Source organism: Cottoperca gobio, chromosome 20 (assembly GCF_900634415.1).
Source record: "Cottoperca gobio chromosome 20, fCotGob3.1, whole genome shotgun sequence".
Taxonomy (NCBI): Eukaryota; Metazoa; Chordata; class Actinopteri; order Perciformes; family Bovichtidae; genus Cottoperca; species Cottoperca gobio.
The window spans coordinates 6,730,420-6,753,787 of record NC_041374.1 but is presented as its reverse complement, the minus strand read 5'-3'; the positions used below and the strand labels follow the sequence as shown (position 1 = coordinate 6,753,787).

General features: G+C 43.9%; 3 protein-coding genes across 11 annotated transcripts in view; all 3 read right to left on the bottom strand.

Moving 5' to 3' along the window:
• Nucleotides 1–813: 813 nt before the first annotated feature.
• On the bottom strand, nucleotides 814–8,387 carry apodb (apolipoprotein Db). 9 transcript variants are annotated; one of them, XM_029457976.1, is made up of 6 exons: nucleotides 8,373–8,387; nucleotides 7,167–7,226; nucleotides 3,049–3,164; nucleotides 2,852–2,973; nucleotides 1,781–1,866; nucleotides 814–1,215 (listed from the first exon to the last, which is right to left on the bottom strand). In XM_029457976.1, the coding sequence occupies exons 3-6, from the start codon at nucleotides 3,157–3,159 to the stop codon at nucleotides 983–985; spliced, it is 552 nt and encodes a 183-aa protein (XP_029313836.1). In that variant the 5' UTR covers nucleotides 3,160–3,164; nucleotides 7,167–7,226; nucleotides 8,373–8,387; the 3' UTR covers nucleotides 814–982. The 9 variants fall into 9 exon arrangements, with proteins under 9 accessions (XP_029313836.1, XP_029313842.1, XP_029313835.1 ...); XM_029457982.1 differs by having other exon boundaries at nucleotides 3,049–3,197; nucleotides 8,373–8,386; XM_029457975.1 differs by lacking the exon at nucleotides 8,373–8,387 and adding an exon at nucleotides 8,339–8,359.
• A 263-nt stretch (nucleotides 8,388–8,650) lies between these two features.
• On the bottom strand, nucleotides 8,651–14,739 carry LOC115025771 (apolipoprotein D-like). Its single transcript, XM_029458234.1, has 5 exons — nucleotides 14,683–14,739; nucleotides 10,911–11,027; nucleotides 10,714–10,835; nucleotides 9,643–9,728; nucleotides 8,651–9,077 (listed from the first exon to the last, which is right to left on the bottom strand). The coding sequence occupies exons 1-5, from the start codon at nucleotides 14,737–14,739 to the stop codon at nucleotides 8,845–8,847; spliced, it is 615 nt and encodes a 204-aa protein (XP_029314094.1). The 3' UTR covers nucleotides 8,651–8,844.
• Nucleotides 14,740–15,482: 743 nt separating this feature from the next.
• The window catches only part of arhgap21a (Rho GTPase activating protein 21a), a 40,886-nt gene continuing 33,000 nt past the window's right edge, over nucleotides 15,483–23,368 (bottom strand). The window contains 8 exon segments of the mRNA XM_029457274.1: nucleotides 15,483–18,407; nucleotides 19,637–19,668; nucleotides 22,008–22,113; nucleotides 22,384–22,425; nucleotides 22,517–22,642; nucleotides 22,733–22,822; nucleotides 23,011–23,084; nucleotides 23,213–23,291. Coding sequence (XP_029313134.1) covers nucleotides 16,725–18,407; nucleotides 19,637–19,668; nucleotides 22,008–22,113; nucleotides 22,384–22,425; nucleotides 22,517–22,642; nucleotides 22,733–22,822; nucleotides 23,011–23,084; nucleotides 23,213–23,291 — 2,232 coding nt within the window. The 3' untranslated portion in view covers nucleotides 15,483–16,724.

Sequence of the window (23,368 nt, the reverse complement as noted above, 5' to 3'; positions counted from 1 at the left end):
CCTCCACCACACACACACACACACACACACACACACACACACACACACACACACACACACACACACACACACACACATGCAAACACACACACAGCCAAGCCTTTCCCAGATTATACTGTATTTACACAAGGTGCAACCGTCGGGTCTGAACAGCGAAGTTAATGCGCTGGTACCTTAACGGACCAGCAGAGGCGACTCCAATGTTTGCAAAAAGAAGTCAGATTGTATAGAAGTCTATGAGAAAACTAGAGACCATCTTGCGATGGGATCAAACCAGCCTCAACGTCAAATTGGGCCAGGGGCGTAAAGTGGGGGGCCCCATGACCCGATCACTTGTAGTTGAGATCAAAATGAAGGGCGAGTTTGAAGATGGGTGTAGTCTGAGCAAGGGTGCTTGAGTGGGGAAGAGGCCATTGTCCCCCTCCCTTACTTATGCTTCAAGATGGTCTCTTGTTAAGCGTTCTGTTGGAGCCTAAAATACACTCTCAGGAGCATCGAAATTAGCATCCTAATTAATAAACATTAATACATAGATCTCACCCCTTATGCAGTCACCACAAACACGCTGGTTTAATTCCAACAATATGTCCTCCTAGAATATCACAATACAATATATTCACAATAAACAACTTCACTGACACTTGGTGTTTATTTGCAGGTTTTACAAATTCCATGTCCTCCATATTTGAAAGCACTTAAAATAAAAATATGAGACCTGGATCATTCTGGATACATTATTTTATTCAGAGCAAAACACACTGAGATTTGTTTGCTGCGATAATTGCAGTATAAGATACAATAGCTTGGATTAGAAAATGAGTTTTATTCCACCACGTAATTTTGATTTAAAGTGTAAATTGTATTAAGATCAATATTGTTTTATTTTTTCTTCACAAAAATGAATTTACTTTTCTTAAAAATAATTAAAAGCAGCAACAAAAAAGCCGATGACAGTGAAATGAGCAGAAGTCTCCATGAATCCCTAGTTATCCTTGCAGCCCATCTGACCTGTGGCCTTCATCCCGGAGATGTCAATTCCTTCTTTGATCAGCAGCCCTTTGGCGTAGCTTAAGGTCTCCGCTGGCATGAAGCGCGACCGGCCGAGGACCCAGGCAAATTCGAAGCGGAATATGCGGAAGATGTCGGTGCAAGAGTAAACAACGGACAAGCTGGTGTAGTCAGTGGTCAGAATCCAGTAGGAGCCGTAGGGAGCAACTGGGAGCATAAAGTCACATTTACTATACATCATATTGTTAAAGCAGAGTTTAGAAAACAAGAAATAATAAAAGCTCATAATCAAGATGTGAAACATCATCCTGCACGGACACACTTGATGTTAATCCTGTTGATTGTTGGTACAAAGATTCAAAATGGCTATGGATTAAACAGTTACAGCTTAAATCTGTTTCCAAGTTTTTAGTGGAGAATATTTTTCTTTTTCGATGGGAACTTGCAAGATTTGATTTAGACATGTGTTCCCAGGCCAAGATACAGTGTTGTACTGTATGTTGGGATTAAGGCCCCAAGAGATTCAAAACATTTCCTTTCACATGTCACAGTTTATATAAATGTCAGTATCGTCGGCATACTCATGATACAGAAGAGCATATAGGAGTCTATAGCCGTGCTCGTGGCTCTGTGAGGCCGTACTGGGCATCATGAGTGAGCTGCTACACCGTCACACAAGCTATGTGTTGGCTCTTCAAGCAGGATGAGCTCAAATATGCTCATTGATGAGCAGAAAGTCTGCGTAAAAAAGTATTATAAAAAAAGCACTTACAGTACGAGAAGCCGACTCCAAGTTTGGCAGGTTCTCTCGGGTCTTGAATCACCGCTGTCCCTTCTATTGCAGTCACTTTGTCTTTACTGAGAGAGAGAGAGAGAGAGAGAGAGAGAGAGAGAGAGAGAGAGAGAGAGAGAGAGAGAGAGAGAGAGAGAGAGAGAGAGACGGATAAACAAGTGTCTTTTTGAAACAAATAGGAGGGATACATAAATGTTCAAGTGAGGGACAAACAGGATTAGAGAAAATGACACACTAATAATCACACCAACCGGAAAGAAGGGATTGATTGTCTATCTTCTCCCAGCATACAGAGAGGGCTTTGTTCTACAGTACACACGGTCTTTCCTCTGTTGGACAATAAGCATATACTCCGCCCTGAGGTGCGACATCTACGTGACTGATAATTGGGTTTTATAAGATAACTGTTGCTCATTGTTACGTGTTATTGTGATGATCCAATCGACATGTGGGCCTCAAAGTTTGGGTGCGTGCCATTCTCCAAGATGGGAAAAGAGGCTGTAAAGAGTTCACTGAAGAGTGCTATTTATCGGTTATGTGTAACTATTCACATTCTAGGAGCTGACCCGTGACCCCGTGAAGTCAGAACAATTAGTGACATGGTTTGATTTGAGTCAAACTTGGGATTTTAGCTCATAGTTTCTGTCAGTTTCACCAAAAAACCTCACAGACTGACACCTTTTGAATTCTGATAACATGCATTTTGCAACATTTTGTCTAGAAGAACCTAAATTCTACATGTACAGGAGCCTATAATCCATCCTAAATCTTAAATGAAACTAATACCATCAAACAAATCTTCAGTTTCAAACAGTCCTGGTTATTCATTAAAAAAAAATGCATCTATATTTGAAGCTTATAAGAAACTTTGAGAGGCTGGGAGGTGGATTTTGGATCTAGATTCACATTAACCCTTCCAATATGAGAGTGGTAACAATCCTCTGATTTAACTCGCAGTAGACGAGTGGCTTTGTTTTCCAGAATCTCCAACACATCAAAGCAAATGATCGGTGAAGCTAAAACCAATAATTAATACGTTTGAATACTCACTCGAACCCAGAGTTCAGCACCCGAATGGTTCCATCGCTCCTCACGGCGTAGTTGGCTTCGATGCATTTTCCTTTCTCGAAGGAAGCAGGGAGCTTCTCGATCTCATACCACCTGCCCAGATACTGTCAGCAGAGAGGGTTCATTAGCTCTGTGTAGTTCAGTGTGTATGAATGTAAGTGTACAAATTAATCCTTTACCTGTTCAAGCTTGAAGTTGGGCTGCACCTTGGGGTTAGGACAGGGACCCCAGTGATAGGTCTGTGCAGACACCAGAGGGAGCAGCAGGAGGAGGACGTAGACAGCAGACATTGTTCCTAAAAGTACAAAAGTATCTGCAGCAAAATGTACTTAAAGTACCAAAAGTAAAGTATTCATTATGCAGAATGGCCTATTTCAGCATAATATGGATCATAATTATCGATGTATTAATTTGTTCATCACTGTTGCAGCTGGTCCTTTAAAAATAAATAATAATAATAATAATAATATATATATATATATATATATATATATATATATATATATATATATATATATATATTATTATTATTTATTTTAAATGACCAGCTGCAACAGTCACTGTCATCACTGTTGCAGCTGGTCCTTTAAAAATAAATAATAATAATAATAACATATATATATATATATATATATATATATATATATATATATATATATATATATATTATTATTTATTTTTAAATGACCACCTGCAACAGTGATGAACACATTAATGACTTCATGAAAGAAAGGGAAAGGAAAGGAGAGACCCTGCCCGGAGGAAGCCCGGGGCACCGTCTGGAGCAAGGCCCAGAGGGAGGGCCCGTCAGCGAGCCCGACAGCCCGACAGCCCGACAGCGAGCGCCTGGTGGCCGGGTTTGCCACGGAGCCCGGCCACCAGGCGCTCGCTGTCGGGCTGTGCCTATGCCCCAAACCGCAGTTCTGAGTATTCGGCCTTCTTGGAGACCCTGAATGGAGCCCTGCAGGGGGCTCCAGTAGGGGACTCCGTAGTCTTGCTGGGAGACTTCAACGCACACGTGGGAAACGATGGAGACACCTGGAGAGGCGTGATTGGGAGGAAGGGCCTCCCTGATCTAAACCCGAACGGTCGTTTGTTGTTGGACTTCTGTGCTAGCCATGGAATGGCCATAACAAACACCATGTTCGAACATAAGGATGCTCATAAGTGCACGTGGTACCAGAGCACCCTAGGCCAAAGGTCAATGATCGATTTCGTAATCGTATCATCTAATCTGAGGCCGCATGTTTTGGACACTCAGGTGAAGAGAGGAGCTGTCGACTGATCACCATCTGGTGGTGAGTTGGATCAAGGGGTGGGGGAAGACTCTGGACAGACCTGGTAAACCCAAACGGGTAGTGCGGGTGAACTAGGAACGTCTGGAGGAAGCCCCTGTCCTGGAGATCTTTAACTCACACCTCCGGCGGAGCTTTCCAGCCATCCCTGTGGAGGTTGGGGGCATTGAACCTGAGTGGGCGATGTTCAAAACCTCTATTGCTGAAGCTGCGGTGATGAGCTGTGATCTCAAGGTCTTAGGTGCCTCAAGGGGCGGTAACCCTCGAACACCGTGGTGGACCCCGGTGGTCATGGAAGTCGTCCGACTGAAGAAGGAGTCCTTCCGGGTTATGTTATCCGGGAGGACTCCGGAAACAGTTGCAGGGTATCGAAGGACTAGAAGGGCGGCAGCTTCTGCCGTGTCAGAGGCAAAGCAGCGGGTGTGGGAGAAGTTCGGAGAAGCTATGGAGAAGGACTTTCGGTCGGCACCAAGGTGCTTCTGGAAAACCATCCGGCACCTCAGGAGGGGGAAGCGAGGAACCATCCAAGCTGTGTACAGCAAGGGTGGGACCCTGCTGACTTCAACTGAGAAGGTTATCGGCCGGTGGAAGGAGCACTTTGAGGAACTCCTGAATCCGACTAACACGCCCTCTATGGTTGAGGCAGAGCTGGAAGCTGATGGGGGATCATCGTCAATTTCCCTGATGGAAGTCACTGAGGTAGTCAAACAACTCCACAGTGGCAAAGCCGCAGGGATTGATGAGATCCGTCCAGAAATGCTGAAGGCTTTGGGTGTTGAGGGGCTGTCTTGGTTGACACGCCTCGTCAACATTGCGTGGAAGTCTGGGACAGTGCCTAGGGGTTGGCAGACCGGGGTGGTGGTTCCCCTATTTAAAAAGGGGGACCAGAGAGTGTGTGCCAACTACAGGGGTATCACACTTCTCAGCCTCCCTGGTAAAGTCTACTCCAAGGTACTGGAAAGGAGGGTTCGGCCGGTAGTCGAACCTCTGATTGAAGAGGAACAATGCGGATTCCGTCCTGGTCGTGGAACAACGGACCAACTCTTCACTCTCGCAAGGATCCTGGAAGGGGCCTGGGAGTACGCCCATCCGGTCTACATGTGTTTTGTGGATCTGGAGAAGGCGTATGACCAGGTCCCCCGGGTGATACTGTGGGAGGTGCTGCGGGAGTATGGGGTGAGGGGGTCACTTTTGAGGGCCATCCAATCCCTGTACGCCCAAAGCGAGAGTTGTGTCCGGATACTCGGTAGTAAGTCGGACTCGTTTCCCGTGAATGTTGGCCTCCGCCAGGGCTGCGCTTTATCACCAATCCTGTTCGTGATTTTCATGGATAGGATATCGAGGCGTAGTCATGGAGGAGAGGGGTTGCAGTTCGGTGACCTGAGGATCTCATCGCTGCTCTTTGCAGATGATGTGGTCCTTATGGCATCATCGGTCTGTGACCTTCAACAGTCACTGGATCGGTTCGCAGCCGAGTGTGAAGCGGTTGGGATGAGGATCAGCACCTCCAAATCTGAGGCCATGGCTCTCAGCAGGAAACCGGTGGATTGCCTACTCCGGGTAGGGAATGAGCCATTACTCCAAGTGGAGGAGTTCAAGTACCTCGGGGTCTTGTTCGCGAGTGAGGGGACAATGGAGCGAGAGATTGGCCGGAGAATCGGAGCAGCGGGGGCGGTATTACAGTCACTTTACCGCACCGCTGTGACGAAAAGAGAGCTGAGCCAGAAGGCAAAGCTCTCAATCTACCGGTCGATCTTCGTTCCTACCCTCACCTATGGCCATGAAGGCTGGGTCATGACCGAAAGAACGAGATCACAGGTACAAGCGGCCGAAATGGGTTTTCTCAGACGGGTGGCTGGCGTCTCCCTTAGAGATAGGGTGAGAAGCTCAGCCATCCGTGAGAGACTCGGAGTAGAGCCGCTGCTCCTTTACGTTGAAAGGAGCCAGTTGAGGTGGTTCGGGCATCTAGTAAGGATGCCACCTGGGCGCCTCCCTAGGGAGGTGTTCCAGGCACGTCCAGCTGGGAGGAAACCCCGGGGAAGTCCCAGGACTCGGTGGAGAGATTATATCTCCTCACTGGCCTGGGAACGCCTCAGGATCCCCCAGTCGGAGCTGGAGGATGTGGCCTGTAGAAGGGAAGATTGGGGTTCCTTACTGGAGCTGCTGCCCCCGCGACCCGATCCCGGATAAGCGGTAGACGATGGATGGATGGATGGATGGATATATATATATATATTATATATTGTATCTTATATGGTCTAATTTACATTATTGGTATTTTTGTTTTGGATTAATATCAAATTATATCTATAGATCACAACCAAGCGGTCAGAAAATAAAATCCTAATTTTGTCAGGTTTTAGCTAATATTTAAAAGTATAGCTGCATGTGAATGTGTTCGTGTTGTCAGGGCGTGATTTATGTGAAATTATTCAACCTTACAAGCCCAAATCATTTTACAGTTATCTAACTGCAGTCTGGGGTGGGTGTTGGCGTGCTACATTTCTTCTTCTATTGTTCCCCATGCAGGTTGGAGTTCATGGTTTTGTGAAATAACACAATAAAAAATATGACATCTTTGACATATGATATCTTTAGCTGCGGCTGATGAGACATATTTTCTTTTGACTTTTGACACACAACATCACATCTTGCCTCACCTGTTCTTCAGGTTTCAGTGAAAAGCTAGGGCATACATTACAAGCTACATCGTTTCAGTAGGTGATACTATACTGTGTAAAAATAACAACACGCATTACATTCAATAGTAAACACGTTTAATTAATAGTTATATTATTAATAGTTACTAGTAAAGCTGTAGTTATGAGTAAAATACTAATTTAGGACCACAGAGGATAAAACCAAGTGGAAAACAAGGTGTTGTATAACGCAGAAAATAATCAGTGTTACTTAAAAACTTAACAATGTTGTAAAATAAACATTTATCCTGTTAAGTCCATATTTTATTAGAGTTCAGCCTCGACAAAAAAAAGCGTTCTTACCTCAGGTGTATGAAGGCGTCAGGTGGAGGCTGCAGCTGCTGATGTAAACTGTCTGGAGCTCTGTGGACAAACAGACTGAGAGTGTTCACATTACATAATTCCCACAGCACGAGGCAGCTTGTTAGCTAATTGTCAGCATGCGCACATTCCTCATTGGGAAAATTACAGAGGGTTAAATATTCCAAGCATGGAGTTTCTTCTTAACAATATTTTACATTGCATTTATTTAAATTTGTTCTCAAAGTTACCGTGTAGAATTGTATGGGTTTATAGCAACTTTTAGATTATTATTCTGAAGACAAATGTATTTATTCAAAATAAAATAATCTTTATGTATATTACATATACAAATACATTTGCATTAGGTAATCTGATGGCAGAAATAAAGTTTTAATTTTTGTTTGTGTTTGTTAGTTTGTAATTTTTAAATCTTATTTTAGTTTGGCCATTATCCCTGTACTTTTAAATGTATTATTATTTTCTAGTATTATTAAAAGTGCTTTTCATTGCTGTCTACCACAGTGTCATTCTTTAAACTACCAGCAGGGAGCGCCAAAGTTAGAACACTAGATCCGTTAAAACAACAGTCACATGAAAAATGACACAATAAAAGGTTAACAAATTAGCAGCTGCAGCTTAGAAGAAGCTGCATGTGTCTGTTTACCTGTCTGTGTGAAGCTGCTGGTGTGTCTGTTTACCTGTCTGTCTGAAGCTGCTGGTGTGTCTGTTTACCTGTCTGTGTGAAGCTGCTGGTGTGTCTGTTTACCTGTCTGTCTGAAGCTGCTGGTGTGTCTGTTTACCTGTCTGTGTGAAGCTGCTGGTGTGTCTGTTTACCTGTCTGTCTGAAGCTGCTGGTGTGTCTGTTTACCTGTCTGTGTGAAGCTACATGTGTGTCTGTTTACCTGTCTGTCTGAAGCTGCTGGTGTGTCTGTTTACCGGTCTGTCTGAAGCTGCTGGTGTGTCTGTTTACCTATCTGTGTGAAGCTGTATGTGTGTCTGTTTACCTGTCTGTCTGAAGCTGCATGTGTCTGTTTACCTATCTGTCTGAAGCTGCATGTGTGTCTGTTTACCTGTCTGTCTGAAGCTGCATGTGTGTCTGTTTACCTGTCTGTCTGAAGCTGCATGTGTGTCTGTTTACCTGTCTGTGTGAAGCTGCATGTGTGTCTGTTTACCTGTCTGTCTGAAGCTGCATGTGTGTCTGTTTACCTGTCTGTGTGAAGCTGCAGAATAAACAACTTCACTGACACTTGGTGTTTATTTGCAGGTTTTACAAATTCCATGTCCTCCATATTTGAAAGCACTTAAAATAAAAATATATATTTAAAAAGTATCTTTAATGTTTTCACATCTGTAAACACAACATATTGAACTGTGTGTTGTCAGGTGAGGAGGAACAGTTACAACATGAGACCTGGATCATTCTGGATACATTATTTTATTCAGAGCAAAACACACTGAGATTTGTTTGCTGCGATAATTGCAGTATAAGATACAATAGCTTGGATTAGAAAATGAGTTTTATTCCACCACGTAATTTTGATTTAAAGTGTAAATTGTATTAAGATCGATATTGTTTTATTTTTTCTTCACAAAAATTAATTTACTTTTCTTAAAAATAATTAAAAGCAGCAACAAAAAAGCCGATGACAGTGAAATGAGCAGAAGTCTCCATGAATCCCTAGTTATCCTTGCAGCCCATCTGACCTGTGGCCTTCATCCCGGAGATGTCAATTCCTTCTTTGATCAGCAGCCCTTTGGCGTAGCTTAAGGTCTCCGCTGGCATGAAGCGCGACCGGCCGAGGACCCAGGCAAATTCGAAGCGGAATATGCGGAAGATGTCGGTGCAAGAGTAAACAACGGACAAGCTGGTGTAGTCAGTGGTCAGAATCCAGTAGGAGCCGTAGGGAGCAACTGGGAGCAAAAGTCACATTTACTATACATCATATTGTTAAAGCAGAGTTTAGAAAACAAGAAATAATAAAAGCTCATAATCAAGATGTGAAACATCATCCTGCACGGACACACTTGATCTTAATCCTGTTGATTGTTGACAAAAGATTCAAAATGGCTATGGATTAAACAGTTACAGCTTAAATCTGTTTCCAAGTTTTTAGTGGAGAATATTTTTCTTTTTCGAGGGGAACTTGCAAGATTTGATTTAGACATGTGTTCCCAGGCCAAGATACAGTGTTGTACTGTATGTTGGGATTAAGGCCCCAAGAGATTCAAAACATTTCCTTTCACATGTCACAGTTTATATAAATGTCAGTATCGTCGGCATACTCATGATACAGAAGAGCATATAGGAGTCTATAGCCGTGCTCGTGGCTCTGTGAGGCCGTACTGGGCATCATGAGTGAGCTGCTACACCGTCACACAAGCTATGTGTTGGCTCTTCAAGCAGGATAAGCTCAAATATGCTCATTGATGAGCAGAAAGTCTGCGTAAAAAAGTATTATTAAAAAAAAGCACTTACAGTACGAGAAGCCGACTCCAAGTTTGGCAGGTTCTCTCGGGTCTTGAATCACCGCTGTCCCTTCTATTACACTCACTTTGTCTCTACTGAGAGAGAGTGAGAGAGAGAGTGAGAGAGAGAGAGAGAGAGAGAGAGAGAGAGAGAGAGAGAGAGAGAGAGAGAGAGAGAGAGAGAGAGAGAGAGAGAGACGATAAACAAGTGTCTTTTTGAAACAAATAGGAGGGATACATAAATGTTCAAGTGAGGGACAAACAGGATTAGAGAAAATGACACACTAATAATCACACCAACCGGAAAGAAGGGATTGATTGTCTATCTTCTCCCAGCATACAGAGAGGGTCTTTCCTCTGTTGGACAATAAGCATATACTCCGCCCTGAGGTGCGACATCTACGTGACTGGTAATTGGGTTTTATAAAAGAACTGTTGCTCATTGTTACGTGTTATTGTGATGATCCAATCGACATGTGGGCCTCAAAGTTTGGGTGTGTGCCATTCTCCAAGATGGGAAAAGAGGCTGTAAAGAGTTATGTGTAACTATTCACATTCTAGGAGCTGACCCGTGACCCCGTGAAGTCAGAACAATGAGTGACATGGTTTGATTTGAGTCAAACTTTGGATTTTAGCTCATAGTTTCTGTCAGTTTCACCCAAAAACCTCACAGACTGACACCTTTTGAATTCTGATAACATGCATTTTGCAACATTTTGTCTAGAAGAACCTAAATTCTACATGTACAGGAGCCTATAATCCATCCTAAATCTTAAATGAAACTAATACCATCAAACAAATCTTCAGTTTCAAACAGTCCTCGGTTACTCATAAAATAATGTATCTATATTTGAAGCTTATAAGAAACTTTGAGAGGCTGATAAGAGTTTTAGCTGGGAGGTGGATTTTGGATCTAGATTCACATTAACCCTTCCAATATGAGAGTGGTAACAATCCTCTGATTTAACTCGCAGTAAGAAAGAAGCAGTAGACGAGTGGCTTTGTTTTCCAGAATCTCCAACACATCAAAGCGAATGATCGGTGAAGCTAAAACCAATAATTAATACGTTTGAATACTCACTAGAACTGAGAGTTCAGCACCCGAATGGTTCCATCGCTCCTCACGGCGTAGTTGGCTTCGATGCATTTTCCTTTCTCGAAGGAAGCAGGGAGCTTCTCGATCTCATACCACCTGCCCAGATACTGTCAGCAGAGAGGGTTCATTAGCTCTGTGTAGTTCAGTGTGTATGAATGTAAGTGTACAAATGAATCCTTTACCTGTTCAAGCTTGAAGTTGGGCTGCACCTTGGGGTTAGGACAGGGACCCCAGTGATAGGTCTGTGCAGACACCAGAGGGAGCAGCAGGAGGAGGACTGTAGACAGCAGACATTGTTCCTAAAAGTACAAAAGTATCTGCAGCAAAATGTACTCAAAGTACCAAAAGTAAAGTATTCATTATGCAGAATGGCCTATTTCAGCATAATATGGATCATAATTATCGATGCATTAATGTGTTCATCACTATTGCAGCTGGTCCTTTAAAAATAAATAATAATAATAATAATATATATATATTGTGTTTTTATATATATATATTATATTATATTGTATTGTATATGGTCTAATTTACATTATTGGTATTTTTGTTTTGGATTAATATCAAATTATATCTGTAGACCACAACCAAGCGGTCAGAAAATAAAATCCTAATTTTGTCAGGCTTTAGCTAATATTTAAAAGTATAGCTGCATGTGAATGTGTTCGTGTTGTCAGGGCGTGATTTATGTGAAATTGTTAAACCTTACAAGCCCAAATAATTTTACAGTTATCTAACTGCAGTCTGGGGTGGGTGTTGGCATGCTATATTTCTTCTTCTATTGTTCCCCATGCAGGTTGGAGTTCATGGTTTTGTGAAATAACACAATCAAAAATATGACATCTTTGACATATGATATCTTTAGCTGCGGCTGATGAGACATATTTTCTTTTGACTTTTGGACACACAACATCACATCTTGCCTCACCTGTTCTTCAGGTTTCAGTGAAAAGCTAGGGCATACATTACAAGCTACATCGTTTCAGTAGGTGATACTATACTGTGTAAAAATAACAACACACATTACATTCAATAGTAAACACGTTTAATTAATAGTTATATTATTAATAGTTAATAGTAAAGCTGTAGTTATGAGTAAAATACTAATTTAGGACCACAGAGGATAAAACCAAGTGGAAAACAAGGTGTTGTATAACGCAGAAAATAATCAGTGTTACTTAAAAACTTAACAATGTTGTAAAATAAACATTTATCCTGTTAAGTCCATATTTTATTAGAGTTCAGCCTCGACAAAAAAAAGCGTTCTTACCTCAGGTGTATGAAGGCGTCAGGTGGAGGCTGCAGCTGCTGATGTAAACTGTCTGGAGCTCTGTGGACAAACAGACTGAGAGTGTTCACATTACATAATTCCCACAGCACGAGGCAGCTTGTTAGCTAATTGTCAGCATGCGCACATTCCTCATTGGGAAAATACAGAGGGTTAAATATTCCAAGCATGGAGTTTCTTCTTAACAATATTTTACATTGCATTTATTTAAATTTGTTCTCAAAGTTACCGTGTAGAATTGTATGGGTTTATAGCAACTTTTAGATTATTATTCTGAAGACAAATGTATTTATTCAAAATAAAATAATCTTTATGTATATTACATATACAAATACATTTGCATTAGGTAATCTGATGGCAGAAATAAAGTTTTAATTTTTGTTTGTGTTTGTTAGTTTGTAATTTTTTTAATCTTATTTTAGTTTGGCCATTATCCCTGTACTTTTAAATGTATTATTATTTTCTAGTATTATTAAAAGTGCTTTTCATTGCTGTCTACCACAGTGTCATTCTTTAAACTACCAGCAGGGAGCGCCAAAGTTAGAACACTAGATCCGTTAAAACAACAGTCACATGAAAAATGACACAATAAAAGGTTAAGAAATTAGCAGCTGTGAAGAAGCTGCTGGTGTGTCTGTTTACCTGTCTGCCTGAAGCTGCATGTGTCTGTTTACCTGTCTGTGTGAAGCTGCTGGTGTGTCTGTTTACCTGTCTGCCTGAAGCTGCATGTGTCTGTTTACCTGTCTGTGTGAAGCTGCTGGTGTGTCTGTTTACCTGTCTGTCTGAAGCTGCTGGTGTGTCTGTTTACCTGTCTGTGTGAAGCTGCTGGTGTGTCTGTTTACCTGTCTGTCTGAAGCTGCTGGTGTGTCTGTTTACCTGTCTGTGTGAAGCTGTTGGTGTGTCTGTTTACCTGTCTGTGTGAAGCTGTTGGTGTGTCTGTTTACCTGTCTGTGTGAAGCTGCTGGTGTGTCTGTTTACCTGTCTGTGTGAAGCTGTTGGTGTGTCTGTTTACCTGTCTGTGTGAAGCTGCTGGTGTGTCTGTTTACCTGTCTGTGTGAAGCTGTTGGTGTGTCTGTTTACCTGTCTGTCTGAAGCTGCTGGTGTGTCTGTTTACCTGTCTGTCTGAAGCTGCTGGTGTGTCTGTTTACCTGTCTGTCTGAAGCTGCTGGTGTGTCTGTTTACCTGTCTGTGTGAAGCTGTTGGTGTGTCTGTTTACCTGTCTGTGTGAATCTGTTGGTGTGTCTGTTTACCTGTCTGTGTGAACCTGCTGGTGTGTCTGTTTACCTGTCTGTGTGAAGCTGTTGGTGTGTCTGTTTACCTGTCTGTGTGAAGCTGTTTGTGTGTCTGTTTACCTGTCTGTGTGAAGCTGCATGTGTGTCTGTTTACCTGTCTGTCTGAAGCTGCATGTGTGTCTGTTTACCTGTCTGTGTGAAGCTGCATGTGTCTGTTTACCTGTCTGTGTGAAGCTGCATGTGTGTCTTTTTACCTGTCTGTGTGAAGCTGCTGGTGTGTCTGTTTACCTGTCTGTGTGAAGCTGCTGGTGTGTCTGTTTACCTGTCTGTGTGAAGCTGCATGTGTGTCTGTGTACCTGTCTGTGTGAACCTGCTGGTGTGTCTGTTTACCTGTCTGTGTGAACCTGCTGGTGTGTCTGTTTACCTGTCTGTGTGAAGCTGTTGGTGTGTCTGTTTACCTGTCTGTGTGAAGCTGTTGGTGTGTCTGTTTACCTGTCTGTGTGAAGCTGCATGTGTGTCTGTTTACCTGTCTGTCTGAAGCTGCATGTGTGTCTGTTTACCTGTCTGTGTGAAGCTGCATGTGTCTGTTTACCTGTCTGTGTGAAGCTGCATGTGTGTCTCTTTACCTGTCTGTGTGAAGCTGCTGGTGTGTCTGTTTACCTGTCTGTGTGAAGCTGCTGGTGTGTCTGTTTACCTGTCTGTCTGAAGCTGCTGGTGTGTCTGTTTACCTGTCTGTGTGAACCTGCTGGTGTGTCTGTTTACCTGTCTGTGTGAAGCTGTTGGTGTGTCTGTTTACCTGTCTGTGTGAAGCTGTTGGTGTGTCTGTTTACCTGTCTGTGTGAAGCTGCATGTGTGTCTGTTTACCTGTCTGTCTGAAGCTGCATGTGTGTCTGTTTACCTGTCTGTGTGAAGCTGCATGTGTCTGTTTACCTGTCTGTGTGAAGCTGCATGTGTGTCTCTTTACCTGTCTGTGTGAAGCTGCTGGTGTGTCTGTTTACCTGTCTGTGTGAAGCTGCTGGTGTGTCTGTTTACCTGTCTGTCTGAAGCTGCTGGTGTGTCTGTTTACCTGTCTGTGTGAACCTGCTGGTGTGTCTGTTTACCTGTCTGTGTGAAGCTGCATGTGTGTCTGTGTACCTGTCTGTGTGAAGCTGCATGTGTCTGTTTACCTGTCTGTGTGAAGCTGCATGTGTGTCTGTTTACCTGTCTGTGTGAAGCTGCATGTGTCTGTTTACCTGTCTGTGTGAAGCTGCATGTGTGTCTGTTTACCTGTCTGTGTGAAGATGCTGGTGTGTCTGTGTACCTGTCTGTCTGAAGCTGCTGGTGTGTCTGTTTACCTGTCTGTGTGAAGATGCTGGTGTGTCTGTGTACCTGTCTGTATGAAGCTGCATGTGTCTGTTTACCTGTCTGTGTGAACCTGCTGGTGTGTCTGTGTACCTGTCTGTGTGAAGCTGCAGTTGTCTCTGCGGCCACATGAGGGCAGAGTTTCATCATGTTCAGAAAGGTGCCACTCTGGAAAACATACCTGTCCACTGAGTCCGGGGTGTGTTTGCACCCGGACTAGCACTTAGTGAACAAAGCAAACAATGCAAAAGAGGTGTGTGTTTGTGTTCATACTAATTGGCAAAAAGGGGTGTAGCAGTGGGAGTGGCCTATAACTTGTAAACAGATTCACGTGCCATGTACAAAGCAGAGTTCCTTTTCCATTGTTGTGGGTTTAGCCCTGTCGCCTGCCCTTAAGCCACGTCCTCTTTCATAACTCATGAACCATTTCTCGAGTTCGACACTCAACAGATAGTTTGTGAGGTTGTGAGAATGTGTGTGTGTGAATGCAGCTATTGCTGATGTTGTTCCACGACTAGTGTATAACTTTACATTTTACATTTCGAAATGTGTGACGCTTTATGTAATTTGCGGTAACACTGTCTGGAATACTTATTGTACCAAGACCTTGTGAAAAGTTACTCAATATCTCGAGCTTAAAGCTCATACTACACTATAATAAAAACTATTCTACATTGAAATATTATTTACATCAGGACGTCATGCCTTATTCATCTCTTGAAAATAAAAAGACGATGAAATTGTAGCCCAATATAACTTCACGTTCTTTGTTTCATTCATGTTTACAATGTGACCCACAATGTGAATGAGTTGTATTCTCCTAATCATTTTTCCTTTTAAATATAATAATACAAATATTCCTTAAGTGTAAAAACAATGACACCAAACAATCATAAGAATCTAATAAAGATTATTTATTTCCAGTGTTTGTTGAGAAAGGGCACAGCACACCCGTGTTGTTTGCTGTACACAGGCGAGATGTTCACTGTTCAGAAAACATTGCTTCATGCAGTTTTAAAGATAACTTTGTTGTTTGTTTCTCCCAGGGGTTTAAGCGCCCATGCACTTGAAATAAAACAGAGGGGAAGGGCGAGGGGGGGGGGAAGGGGATGAAGTAAAACTATAATGAAACACAGACACTGACATACATTTTAATGCTCTGATGTTGCTGTGAGTTTAACTAAAAACAGGAAAGACACCACAACAACAAAAAATCTCTGGAATGCCTGCGGTTATTATTTTTTCTCCAAAAAAATGTTTTGTCTTTTCAAACTGTTGGTAAAAACCGTTTTTTAAAAAAAGGAAAGAAAGAGGCACTTTTTCTTTTTGAGATAAAAAAACAATGTGTAAAAGCTTTTTTTGGACTACAACTGGACACAGTGTGGAAATAAAAAAAACTACTGTACCAAGCATTACATACTATAGTATCAGCATTTCATTAATGCTTTCTTTTTCAGTCTTTATTTGATAAAACTATAATAATCCTCCAGTTCATCGAGCTAATATCCGGCTGTTGTGACTGCACTGTGAAAAAACAAACTTCCCACAGCACCCAGCTCAGAAAGCAGCCCCTCAGGTACTTCCACATACTTCTTCAAGTACAGGCAAAAAAAACACATACATATTGAAAATGACAATAATGTCACAAGCAACTAGTGTTAGTCCAAAGAGAGTAATACATTCTTCATACCGCTTATAATAGGAAGAACTGAACCATGATTCCTTAAAAAAAAAGCTTCCTCCTGCATTTCAGTAATAGTCAAGTTGACCCTGTTACTTTGCGTGTGTCCATTCCTGTCCTATAAACGCCACATGTCATCAGCAAAGTCACATTCTTGCATTGGTAGGGGGTCGATCTCGCAGGAGGAAGTCCGCGCTTTGTCCACGTCCTGTTCCAGTATGGCCAACAAGTCAGTGGAGTTACACACGTAAACATCTCTTCAGCATTATTCCAGTAACAATCACGTAAGCCTATACACAGTATGTACAGTAGATACATAAAGTATATACTTTGTAGAAAAAATATTGTGCAGTAACCTCGAGCTAAAAATACCCACATTCGTACATTTACACACTCATTCCGTTTTCTGTTGAATCCTCGCAAACACACTTAGACGAGACCACTCTTGCCCGTTTCACAGATACTGGTAGAACCGCGAGCGGACTACTTGCGCTCCGGACAGTTTGTGTGGGTGAGCGTCCGCCCCGAGGCCGGCTTTGTTTTTGCCTTGCAGCCCGCTACCGTTAACGTGCTCCCCTGCTGGCGGCTGTGCGCTCGGAGACGCAGAAGGAGGAGGTCTTTGCGACGCTACGTCCTGGGCTTCTCGATGATCGTCCTCAGGGAGGGCTTTGGGTGCAACCTCAGCACTCGAATCAGAGCCTCGACACCGCTCTCGAGTGATCCAATCCCGGATGGAGAAGTCCTGAGAGGAACATCGGGGCTTGAGGCGGTCAAGAGCCGACAGATCGGCCGTCTGGTCCACCCCGCCCTGCTCCCTCCAGTCGTTGATGACCGCCAGCTCTGCGAAGTCTCTCTGCCCGCCCATGGTGTGCCTGCGGCGGATGTTCTTCTTCTTCCCGCGGGCGTCTGCGGCTCGGTTCTTCTGGGTGAACATATCGTCAGCAGATGTGCGTAACCTCAACTTGAGCCGCTCGGTGATCTTAAGGTGCCAGGCTGGTTCGGAACGCTCCGACTCGCTACGTGAGGACGAGCTGAGGCTGCTTGTTGACCGCCCTTTCTTCATCACCTCCAGGACTCGAGAGAGCCGCGTGGAAGACTCCACTCTACCCTCACTACGCTCCCCTCTCCCAGTGACACCCTCCACTGATGACTCACTGTCTGTTTTCTGTCTTAGCGACCACCTTCTGGAGAGGGTGTCGCATTCAATCATCCTGTGTGACGGGAAAAGACGGCGCGCTTCCAGTTTTGGCGTGGTGCTGCCCTCAGCTGCTCCGCTTCCTCTTGGTTCACTCTTTTCCAGACTCTGCTCTGGGCAGGGTGTGGACTGGCTGCTGCCGCCGCCCGGGGCGAACACTGGGAAGTCACTTTCACTATCCGTCTCCATGGGTCGTCCCTCACTGATGAGCTCGCTGCGTTCGTCATCTGCTTCCTCCCCGCCCTGCAGCTCCGGACTGAGTGCGCTGGACTCGGCTCCGGTCAAGAATGTGATGGAAGAAGTGGTGGAGTAGTCTGAGGTGATGGAGCTCACCTCTGCACCGGCGGACGCCCCCGGACCTGCAGTCGGTCCGACACACGGACACGCTCCCGCAGGAAGATCAGGGGACGCTCCGGTCCACTTCTTCGGTCTTGAGCGTGACACGGACACTCCAGAGCTCATGGTACCGAGGTCTGAGGTGTTCTCATCCAGCTGGGATGGCGGGTCCGACAGGGAGGACTTCACCTGAGGAGCGGTTTGGTAGCCGGAGATATTTGGAGATGGGGAGGGGGAAGGGGAGGGGTGTCTGGGTGGAGTCTTGTCCTTCAGGAATAAAGAGTTTCTGTGCTCTCTCTTGGCTTTAGGTGTGACCTCCAAAGTTCTCCCGTTCTCTTTCCTCTCCTCTGCTCGTACTGGTTGCTTTGCGTTGGGTTTTGCGCTGGGGCTCGGACGAGTCTCGCTCTGTACTCCGGCCTGGAGGCCGTGGTGGTTCGGCTTCTGGCCAGGGATTTCCTTCTTGGTGAACACAGCGTCCAGATCATCATCTGAGCTGCTAGGCTGCGGCTTCTCCTTTGATTTCTTTCTTTTGCGGTTGGCTGCAGCAAAGATGGAGGAGACCAGGTGCTCTCGGCTGCACTGTTCCTTCCCTGAGCCCCAGGAACCCTGCAGAAAAGGACAAAGACGGGGAGGAGGAGACCAAAATGAGTATTTCTGATGCTGAGAAACACAAAGAGGGAGCAAGTCAAAGAGAACAAAAAGCCTTCACCCCTGCCTGGAAACTTAAACCTGTACTCCACCTGCTCCCGTGAAGCATTACAAACCAGAGAAGTGGACAGAGAGAGGAACATTAACAGGCGTCATTAACAGGGAGCACATTATTGTTGCCATTCCAGCCTTAATGGAGAAGCGGTAGCACAGCATGAACTGAAGCATCCCGGCACGAGCCTGAGCTCTGGCATGACTGGCTTAGAAGCTGAAGGGAAGCAGCGACATAACAGCAGTGCAGTGATGGAAGGCACCTGCTTTTAATAATGGCACACTCTAAATGATGTATTTTCTATCTCATTATGAGCATAATCCTGAGCGTCTCAGCCACAAATATCAAGTTCACTGTGTCATGAAGCAGAAAAGAGGCTCAGTGGATGCAGCGTCAGACTGACTGAGTGAAACGTGAAACGGGTCGGTTCATGCAGATACTTTGGCTTTTGTTTGCCTACGTTTTGACACATCCTTCTGATATCCATTTCTGCTTCCATCCTGATACTTTGGATTTGAATGAAGAATAATTTGTGGCGCTCACATCATTGAGATTTGTTTTTAAAGTTTTAATTGGGACTATTTCTTCAGTAGAAAGTAGTTCTAAATAAAAAACAGTTCACAGGCCAATCTTGCAAGTTCATTGCACGCCACACTTAAGTGTTATGATATCAAATTTGAGGTATGCCAAATTGTGTGGTGAATTATAGCTGACCGTGCTAACCAATCTGCACCAGTCATGATTGTAAAAACACAAAATGTCAGTTTGGTCAGTGTGTTAGTCAGAAGACTGGAGGTTGCAGCCATAATACATGTGAACTGTTGCTTCTTACTTCCTTAAATGTACTTTATTCCAATACCTGTACGCACCAAAGTAAAACATTTGTTTGATTCTATTAGGGTGGACGCAGAAAAGTGGGATATCTATGCTGCATGGTGCCAAGAGGAGAGGGAGATTTATGTGTATGTGTGGGTGAAACGACCCTTTAAATGTAGGCTGCAATACATGTATCTGATGCTGATCATGACTGGCGTTGGACGCCATCTTTCCTGCTCGTAAACCTACCTCCTGTCATCCTACACTACCAGTGGCCTGAGAGGGTCAACGCTGGGCGCACACACACACACACACTCACCTTTGATTTAGCCGAGTCACTAGTCGGTGAATCTGTGGGTAAAAGAGAGGAAGAGAGGGACACGTTAGATGATGGACACATGGGAAAATGAATCGGGGAGGAAAAAAAACGAAAGGAGAAGAGAACAATGTTGATGAGAAGGATCATGTGGCGTGAGAACACTGAGCAGACGAGACACAAGTGGGCACATACAGACGTGAGCAGACGACAGGCCATGCTTCACACGGGGACAGATGAGCTCTATGTTACACTCAGGTCCACATCGATGCCTGGCATGTGACGTTCTTCCCCAACACACCTGAACATCAAGTCTAAGCCGAGGAAAGACTAGTCATACTCTTTCCTGACGTCTCTTAGTGATACTGAGTGCAACTGTAGCAACAACACACAACAAGTACATTTCAACAGCAGGTGAACAGTGAGGCAGATGATGTTCCATGCAACACGAGGATGGTGAGGGATATCCAGGTATGCAGACGTGAACCCTATTCTGACGTTACTTTAAGTAAAAAAAACATCTGAAAGTACAAATAGAAAAGGCTGGGTATGTGTTGAACATTTCCAAAGCTCGTGCTGATATCAAAACAAAACTTTAGTAGGAAAACCAGCGGTGCCCCAAAGAGATGTCTGTCGTCATTCGCTGTCTTTGAAAAGCATCTCCATCTCCCAAATGGAAACTCTTCAGCTGTGTGCATTTAGCTCTTCAGTTTAAATGTAAACATCTGAATCAATCGAATTTGGAGATGCGTGGTTTTCATTGGACAACGGCACGATCGTGAGCTGTGAGACTATTTTTATTTTATTTTTCTATTCGAGACGAGTCTAAAAATCAATCAGAACTTTGAGTTGATGAAAGTTCCTTTCCTTGTTTCCTACCTCGGTTATCATCTCACGGAGCCATTTGAATGATCTTGCGACTCTCAGGTTGGGAACCACTGGTTTGAAAACACGAGCAGCCTTGTGAGAACTTTACCGAAACAGGTTTTGGTCAGATGTGATGAGCAAGAAAGAGTGAGGTTTGATACCTCGCGGAGAGACTATGCAAAACCCTCCATTTCCTGATGATGCTTTTTTTTAAGCTGAAGGTGACATGAGCTGCCATGACAACAATGACACGGTGATGACAGAGACGGCTATGGAAAAAACCAAAAAGAATAAGACAAGTGACAGGGGGGTCACAGAGGGGCTAGCTATATGAGAAGAGGGGACACTACATGAGAAAGAGAGTGTCAGCAAGGAAAACCTAGAATCAGTCGTCACCTGCTCTGTAATCACATCTACTTAATATCCTAATGTCCTTCTAGCTAAAAAAAATTTGTTTGTTTGTGTGACATAGCCGAGCCCCCCTATACACCCCTTGCAATACAGATGATGGCACAATATGCAAGTGCACACTGACTGTTGACGTAGAAACCGTACCATGCTATCTCTCCTGTTGGCAAGCTTGCGAGACAGTAAGGAGAGACAGCGGAGAGCCTTTCAGACAGTAGCACCGGCCTGTGTTAGGTATACTCTTGATAGACAAACCCACAACACCGGACAGCGCACAGTACCGTGTTGCCGCTTCGCTTCCCCTTTTCGTCACGGCTCCTCTCTTTACTGCTTTGTTTCTTTCTTTCTCTCTCTCTCTCTCTTTGGCATTTCTTGCACTTAAAAGAACTGCGGGTTCCTGCAGACTAGGCAGCTACACTGGGGGCAACAATCCTCCTTCTTCCTACAGTTCCAGCTGTCCATCACGGACATTATAGAGTCCATCAGTGTCATCATGGTGTGATAGACTCCTCCCACTTGGCCTGTGTCAAGATCAGTATGTGTGAATGCTGGGAAAGCCTTTAGGACACCCGACAGACCCTCACTAGAGACAGAGGAATCAGAGGTCGCCTTTCACTGTAACAACATCTATTTCTGACGTGGGAAAGAACATGCCTCATTAGTGCAACAGTAGGCGGGAGAAAGGGAGGGAGAAAACACAGCCCAGGTGTGGAGTATGACTAAAACAAGGTATTAAAAGGGCAACGGGTTAATTAAAAATAAAGTGATCTAAATCTATTAAATAGGTGGGCTGGGATAACATCTCTTAAAGCAAATGACAAAGCGTGACAATTTATTGCATCAGTGATGCAAAATAAATTGTCCACTGAATCCCACAACAGGCATTTGGACTCGTGGTTAGCCATAGACATTTCTATCTAGTGGCAACAGCCAAAGAAGCAAAAGAGGAAGCTTGGCCTAGGGAAGAAGCAGCGTTATCATCAACATGTGTTACTAGTTTACAACACCGGTCCCTCGTTGACCACAGTGCTCAGCAGAGAAAAAGGGTAGAGAAAGATTAACCCACCAAAGAGTTGGTCTGCCAAAGGCAGCACGTTACCTGATACTTCACCCTGCGATGTGCCCGTGCGGCCGATGTTGGTGAGCAGGTGGTCGATGTTTGGGATGGGCTGAGACTCCACCGCGCTCACATTGCGGGACACGGTCTGAAAACACAGTTGGCGACCGGTATTGTAAAAAACCAATAGAAGGAAGTTTGTTTTTTTATTCCCGCAGCGATCAGAACTGCGAACAGCTGCAGTACTACAGACGGTCAAGTTCACTGTAGGGTTGGATGAATTGATTATGCTGACTTGCCTAAAATTGCTCCTTTTTTAGGGACGAATAAAGTGTTTTAAATTGAATCGAAGTCAACCCTAAGGAGAGGACGGGGGCAAAACAATAAATAATGCAATGGCAGTGATGCCTGTACCCACCACTGGATCTCCGTTTCCATCTTCAGTGAAAAACCAGTGATACTAGAGGAAAGAAACAAAGCATTAAAATGAGGTTTGGGTGTTTTACATGTGTAAATGTGGTTTAATATCTTTAACAGTCGTTAATGCTCACATTTTGAATGAGGGCCTCCACTATCCTGTACTGGTCTGGCATGTGTGTCACCATATGGGTCATGTTGTCCTCAGTAGTGCGCACCAGAGTGGGACCGAACACGATGGCCAGGTTCCTTGGTTCCATCTAAACCAACAAGAAACGAGTTTTAATAGTGCTGTTTTTTTTGTTATTACTCTCTTCACAACTTCATTAAGAAACGTTGAAGTTACATACCTTATTCTTCTCCGAGTTGTCAGCCACAGCTTTGAGATGAGCCGAGAGGAACTTGAGGGTCTCGTAATGATGATCTGGCAACTCATGAAGCTGAGCAGATGGAGAGGAAACGGAGACGTTATGCAATAGGTGGAGACACAGACACAAAACTGAATTGTCTTTCCTTCTTTAAAACACATTTTTGTTAAAAAACAACCAAAAAACAAGTAAATAACTCAATAAATAAATGATTTAAAGAATAAAAAGCGGCTAATATAAGGATGAATGAAAGAACTCACCAGCCTCTTGAGCACTTTGAGTCTCTCCACTGGGTCCTCTGTTCTGTTGGCATCTATAAAATCTGCGTACCTATCTGCAGGCAGAAGAAAGACATTAGGCAAAGACTGGAGGTGAAATACAGTCGACATTTTACTGGGTGGTAATTCTCCTTTCTGACCACTAGATGGCATGCACGATCTTTGAAAGAAACCAACAACTTGCCATTGGTGAACAACGGCTCTGGAAGTTTACGGAAGAAGGACTTTAGCAAACTGCTGATCACATTGAGGTCCCTCCATTTCTGTAAAAACACGAGATTAGGATATATATATATGTTTATCCAACATGCTGGATGATTATAGGCAAACAAGAATAAGT

What these genes read in the sequence shown, in the direction of transcription:
- apodb (XM_029457976.1), bottom strand. Translation starts at nt 3,159, where the DNA reads ATGTCTGCTGTCTACGTCCTCCTCCTGCTGCTCCCTCTGGTGTCTGCA. An exon ending in CCAACTTCAAGCTTGAACAG is followed by an intron (nt 2,974 to 3,048) that starts GTAAAGGATTAA and finishes CTCTGCTGACAG; the next exon opens with TATCTGGGCAGGTGGTATGA. An exon ending in GTGCTGAACTCTGGGTTCGA is followed by an intron (nt 1,867 to 2,851) that starts GTGAGTATTCAA and finishes TCTCTCTCTCAG; the next exon opens with TAAAGACAAAGTGACTGCAA.
- LOC115025771 (XM_029458234.1), bottom strand. Translation starts at nt 14,739, where the DNA reads ATGATGAAACTCTGCCCTCATGTGGCCGCAGAGACAACTGCAGCTTCA. An exon ending in CCAACTTCAAGCTTGAACAG is followed by an intron (nt 10,836 to 10,910) that starts GTAAAGGATTCA and finishes CTCTGCTGACAG; the next exon opens with TATCTGGGCAGGTGGTATGA. An exon ending in TGGAGTCGGCTTCTCGTACT is followed by an intron (nt 9,078 to 9,642) that starts GTAAGTGCTTTT and finishes TTTTGCTCCCAG; the next exon opens with TTGCTCCCTACGGCTCCTAC.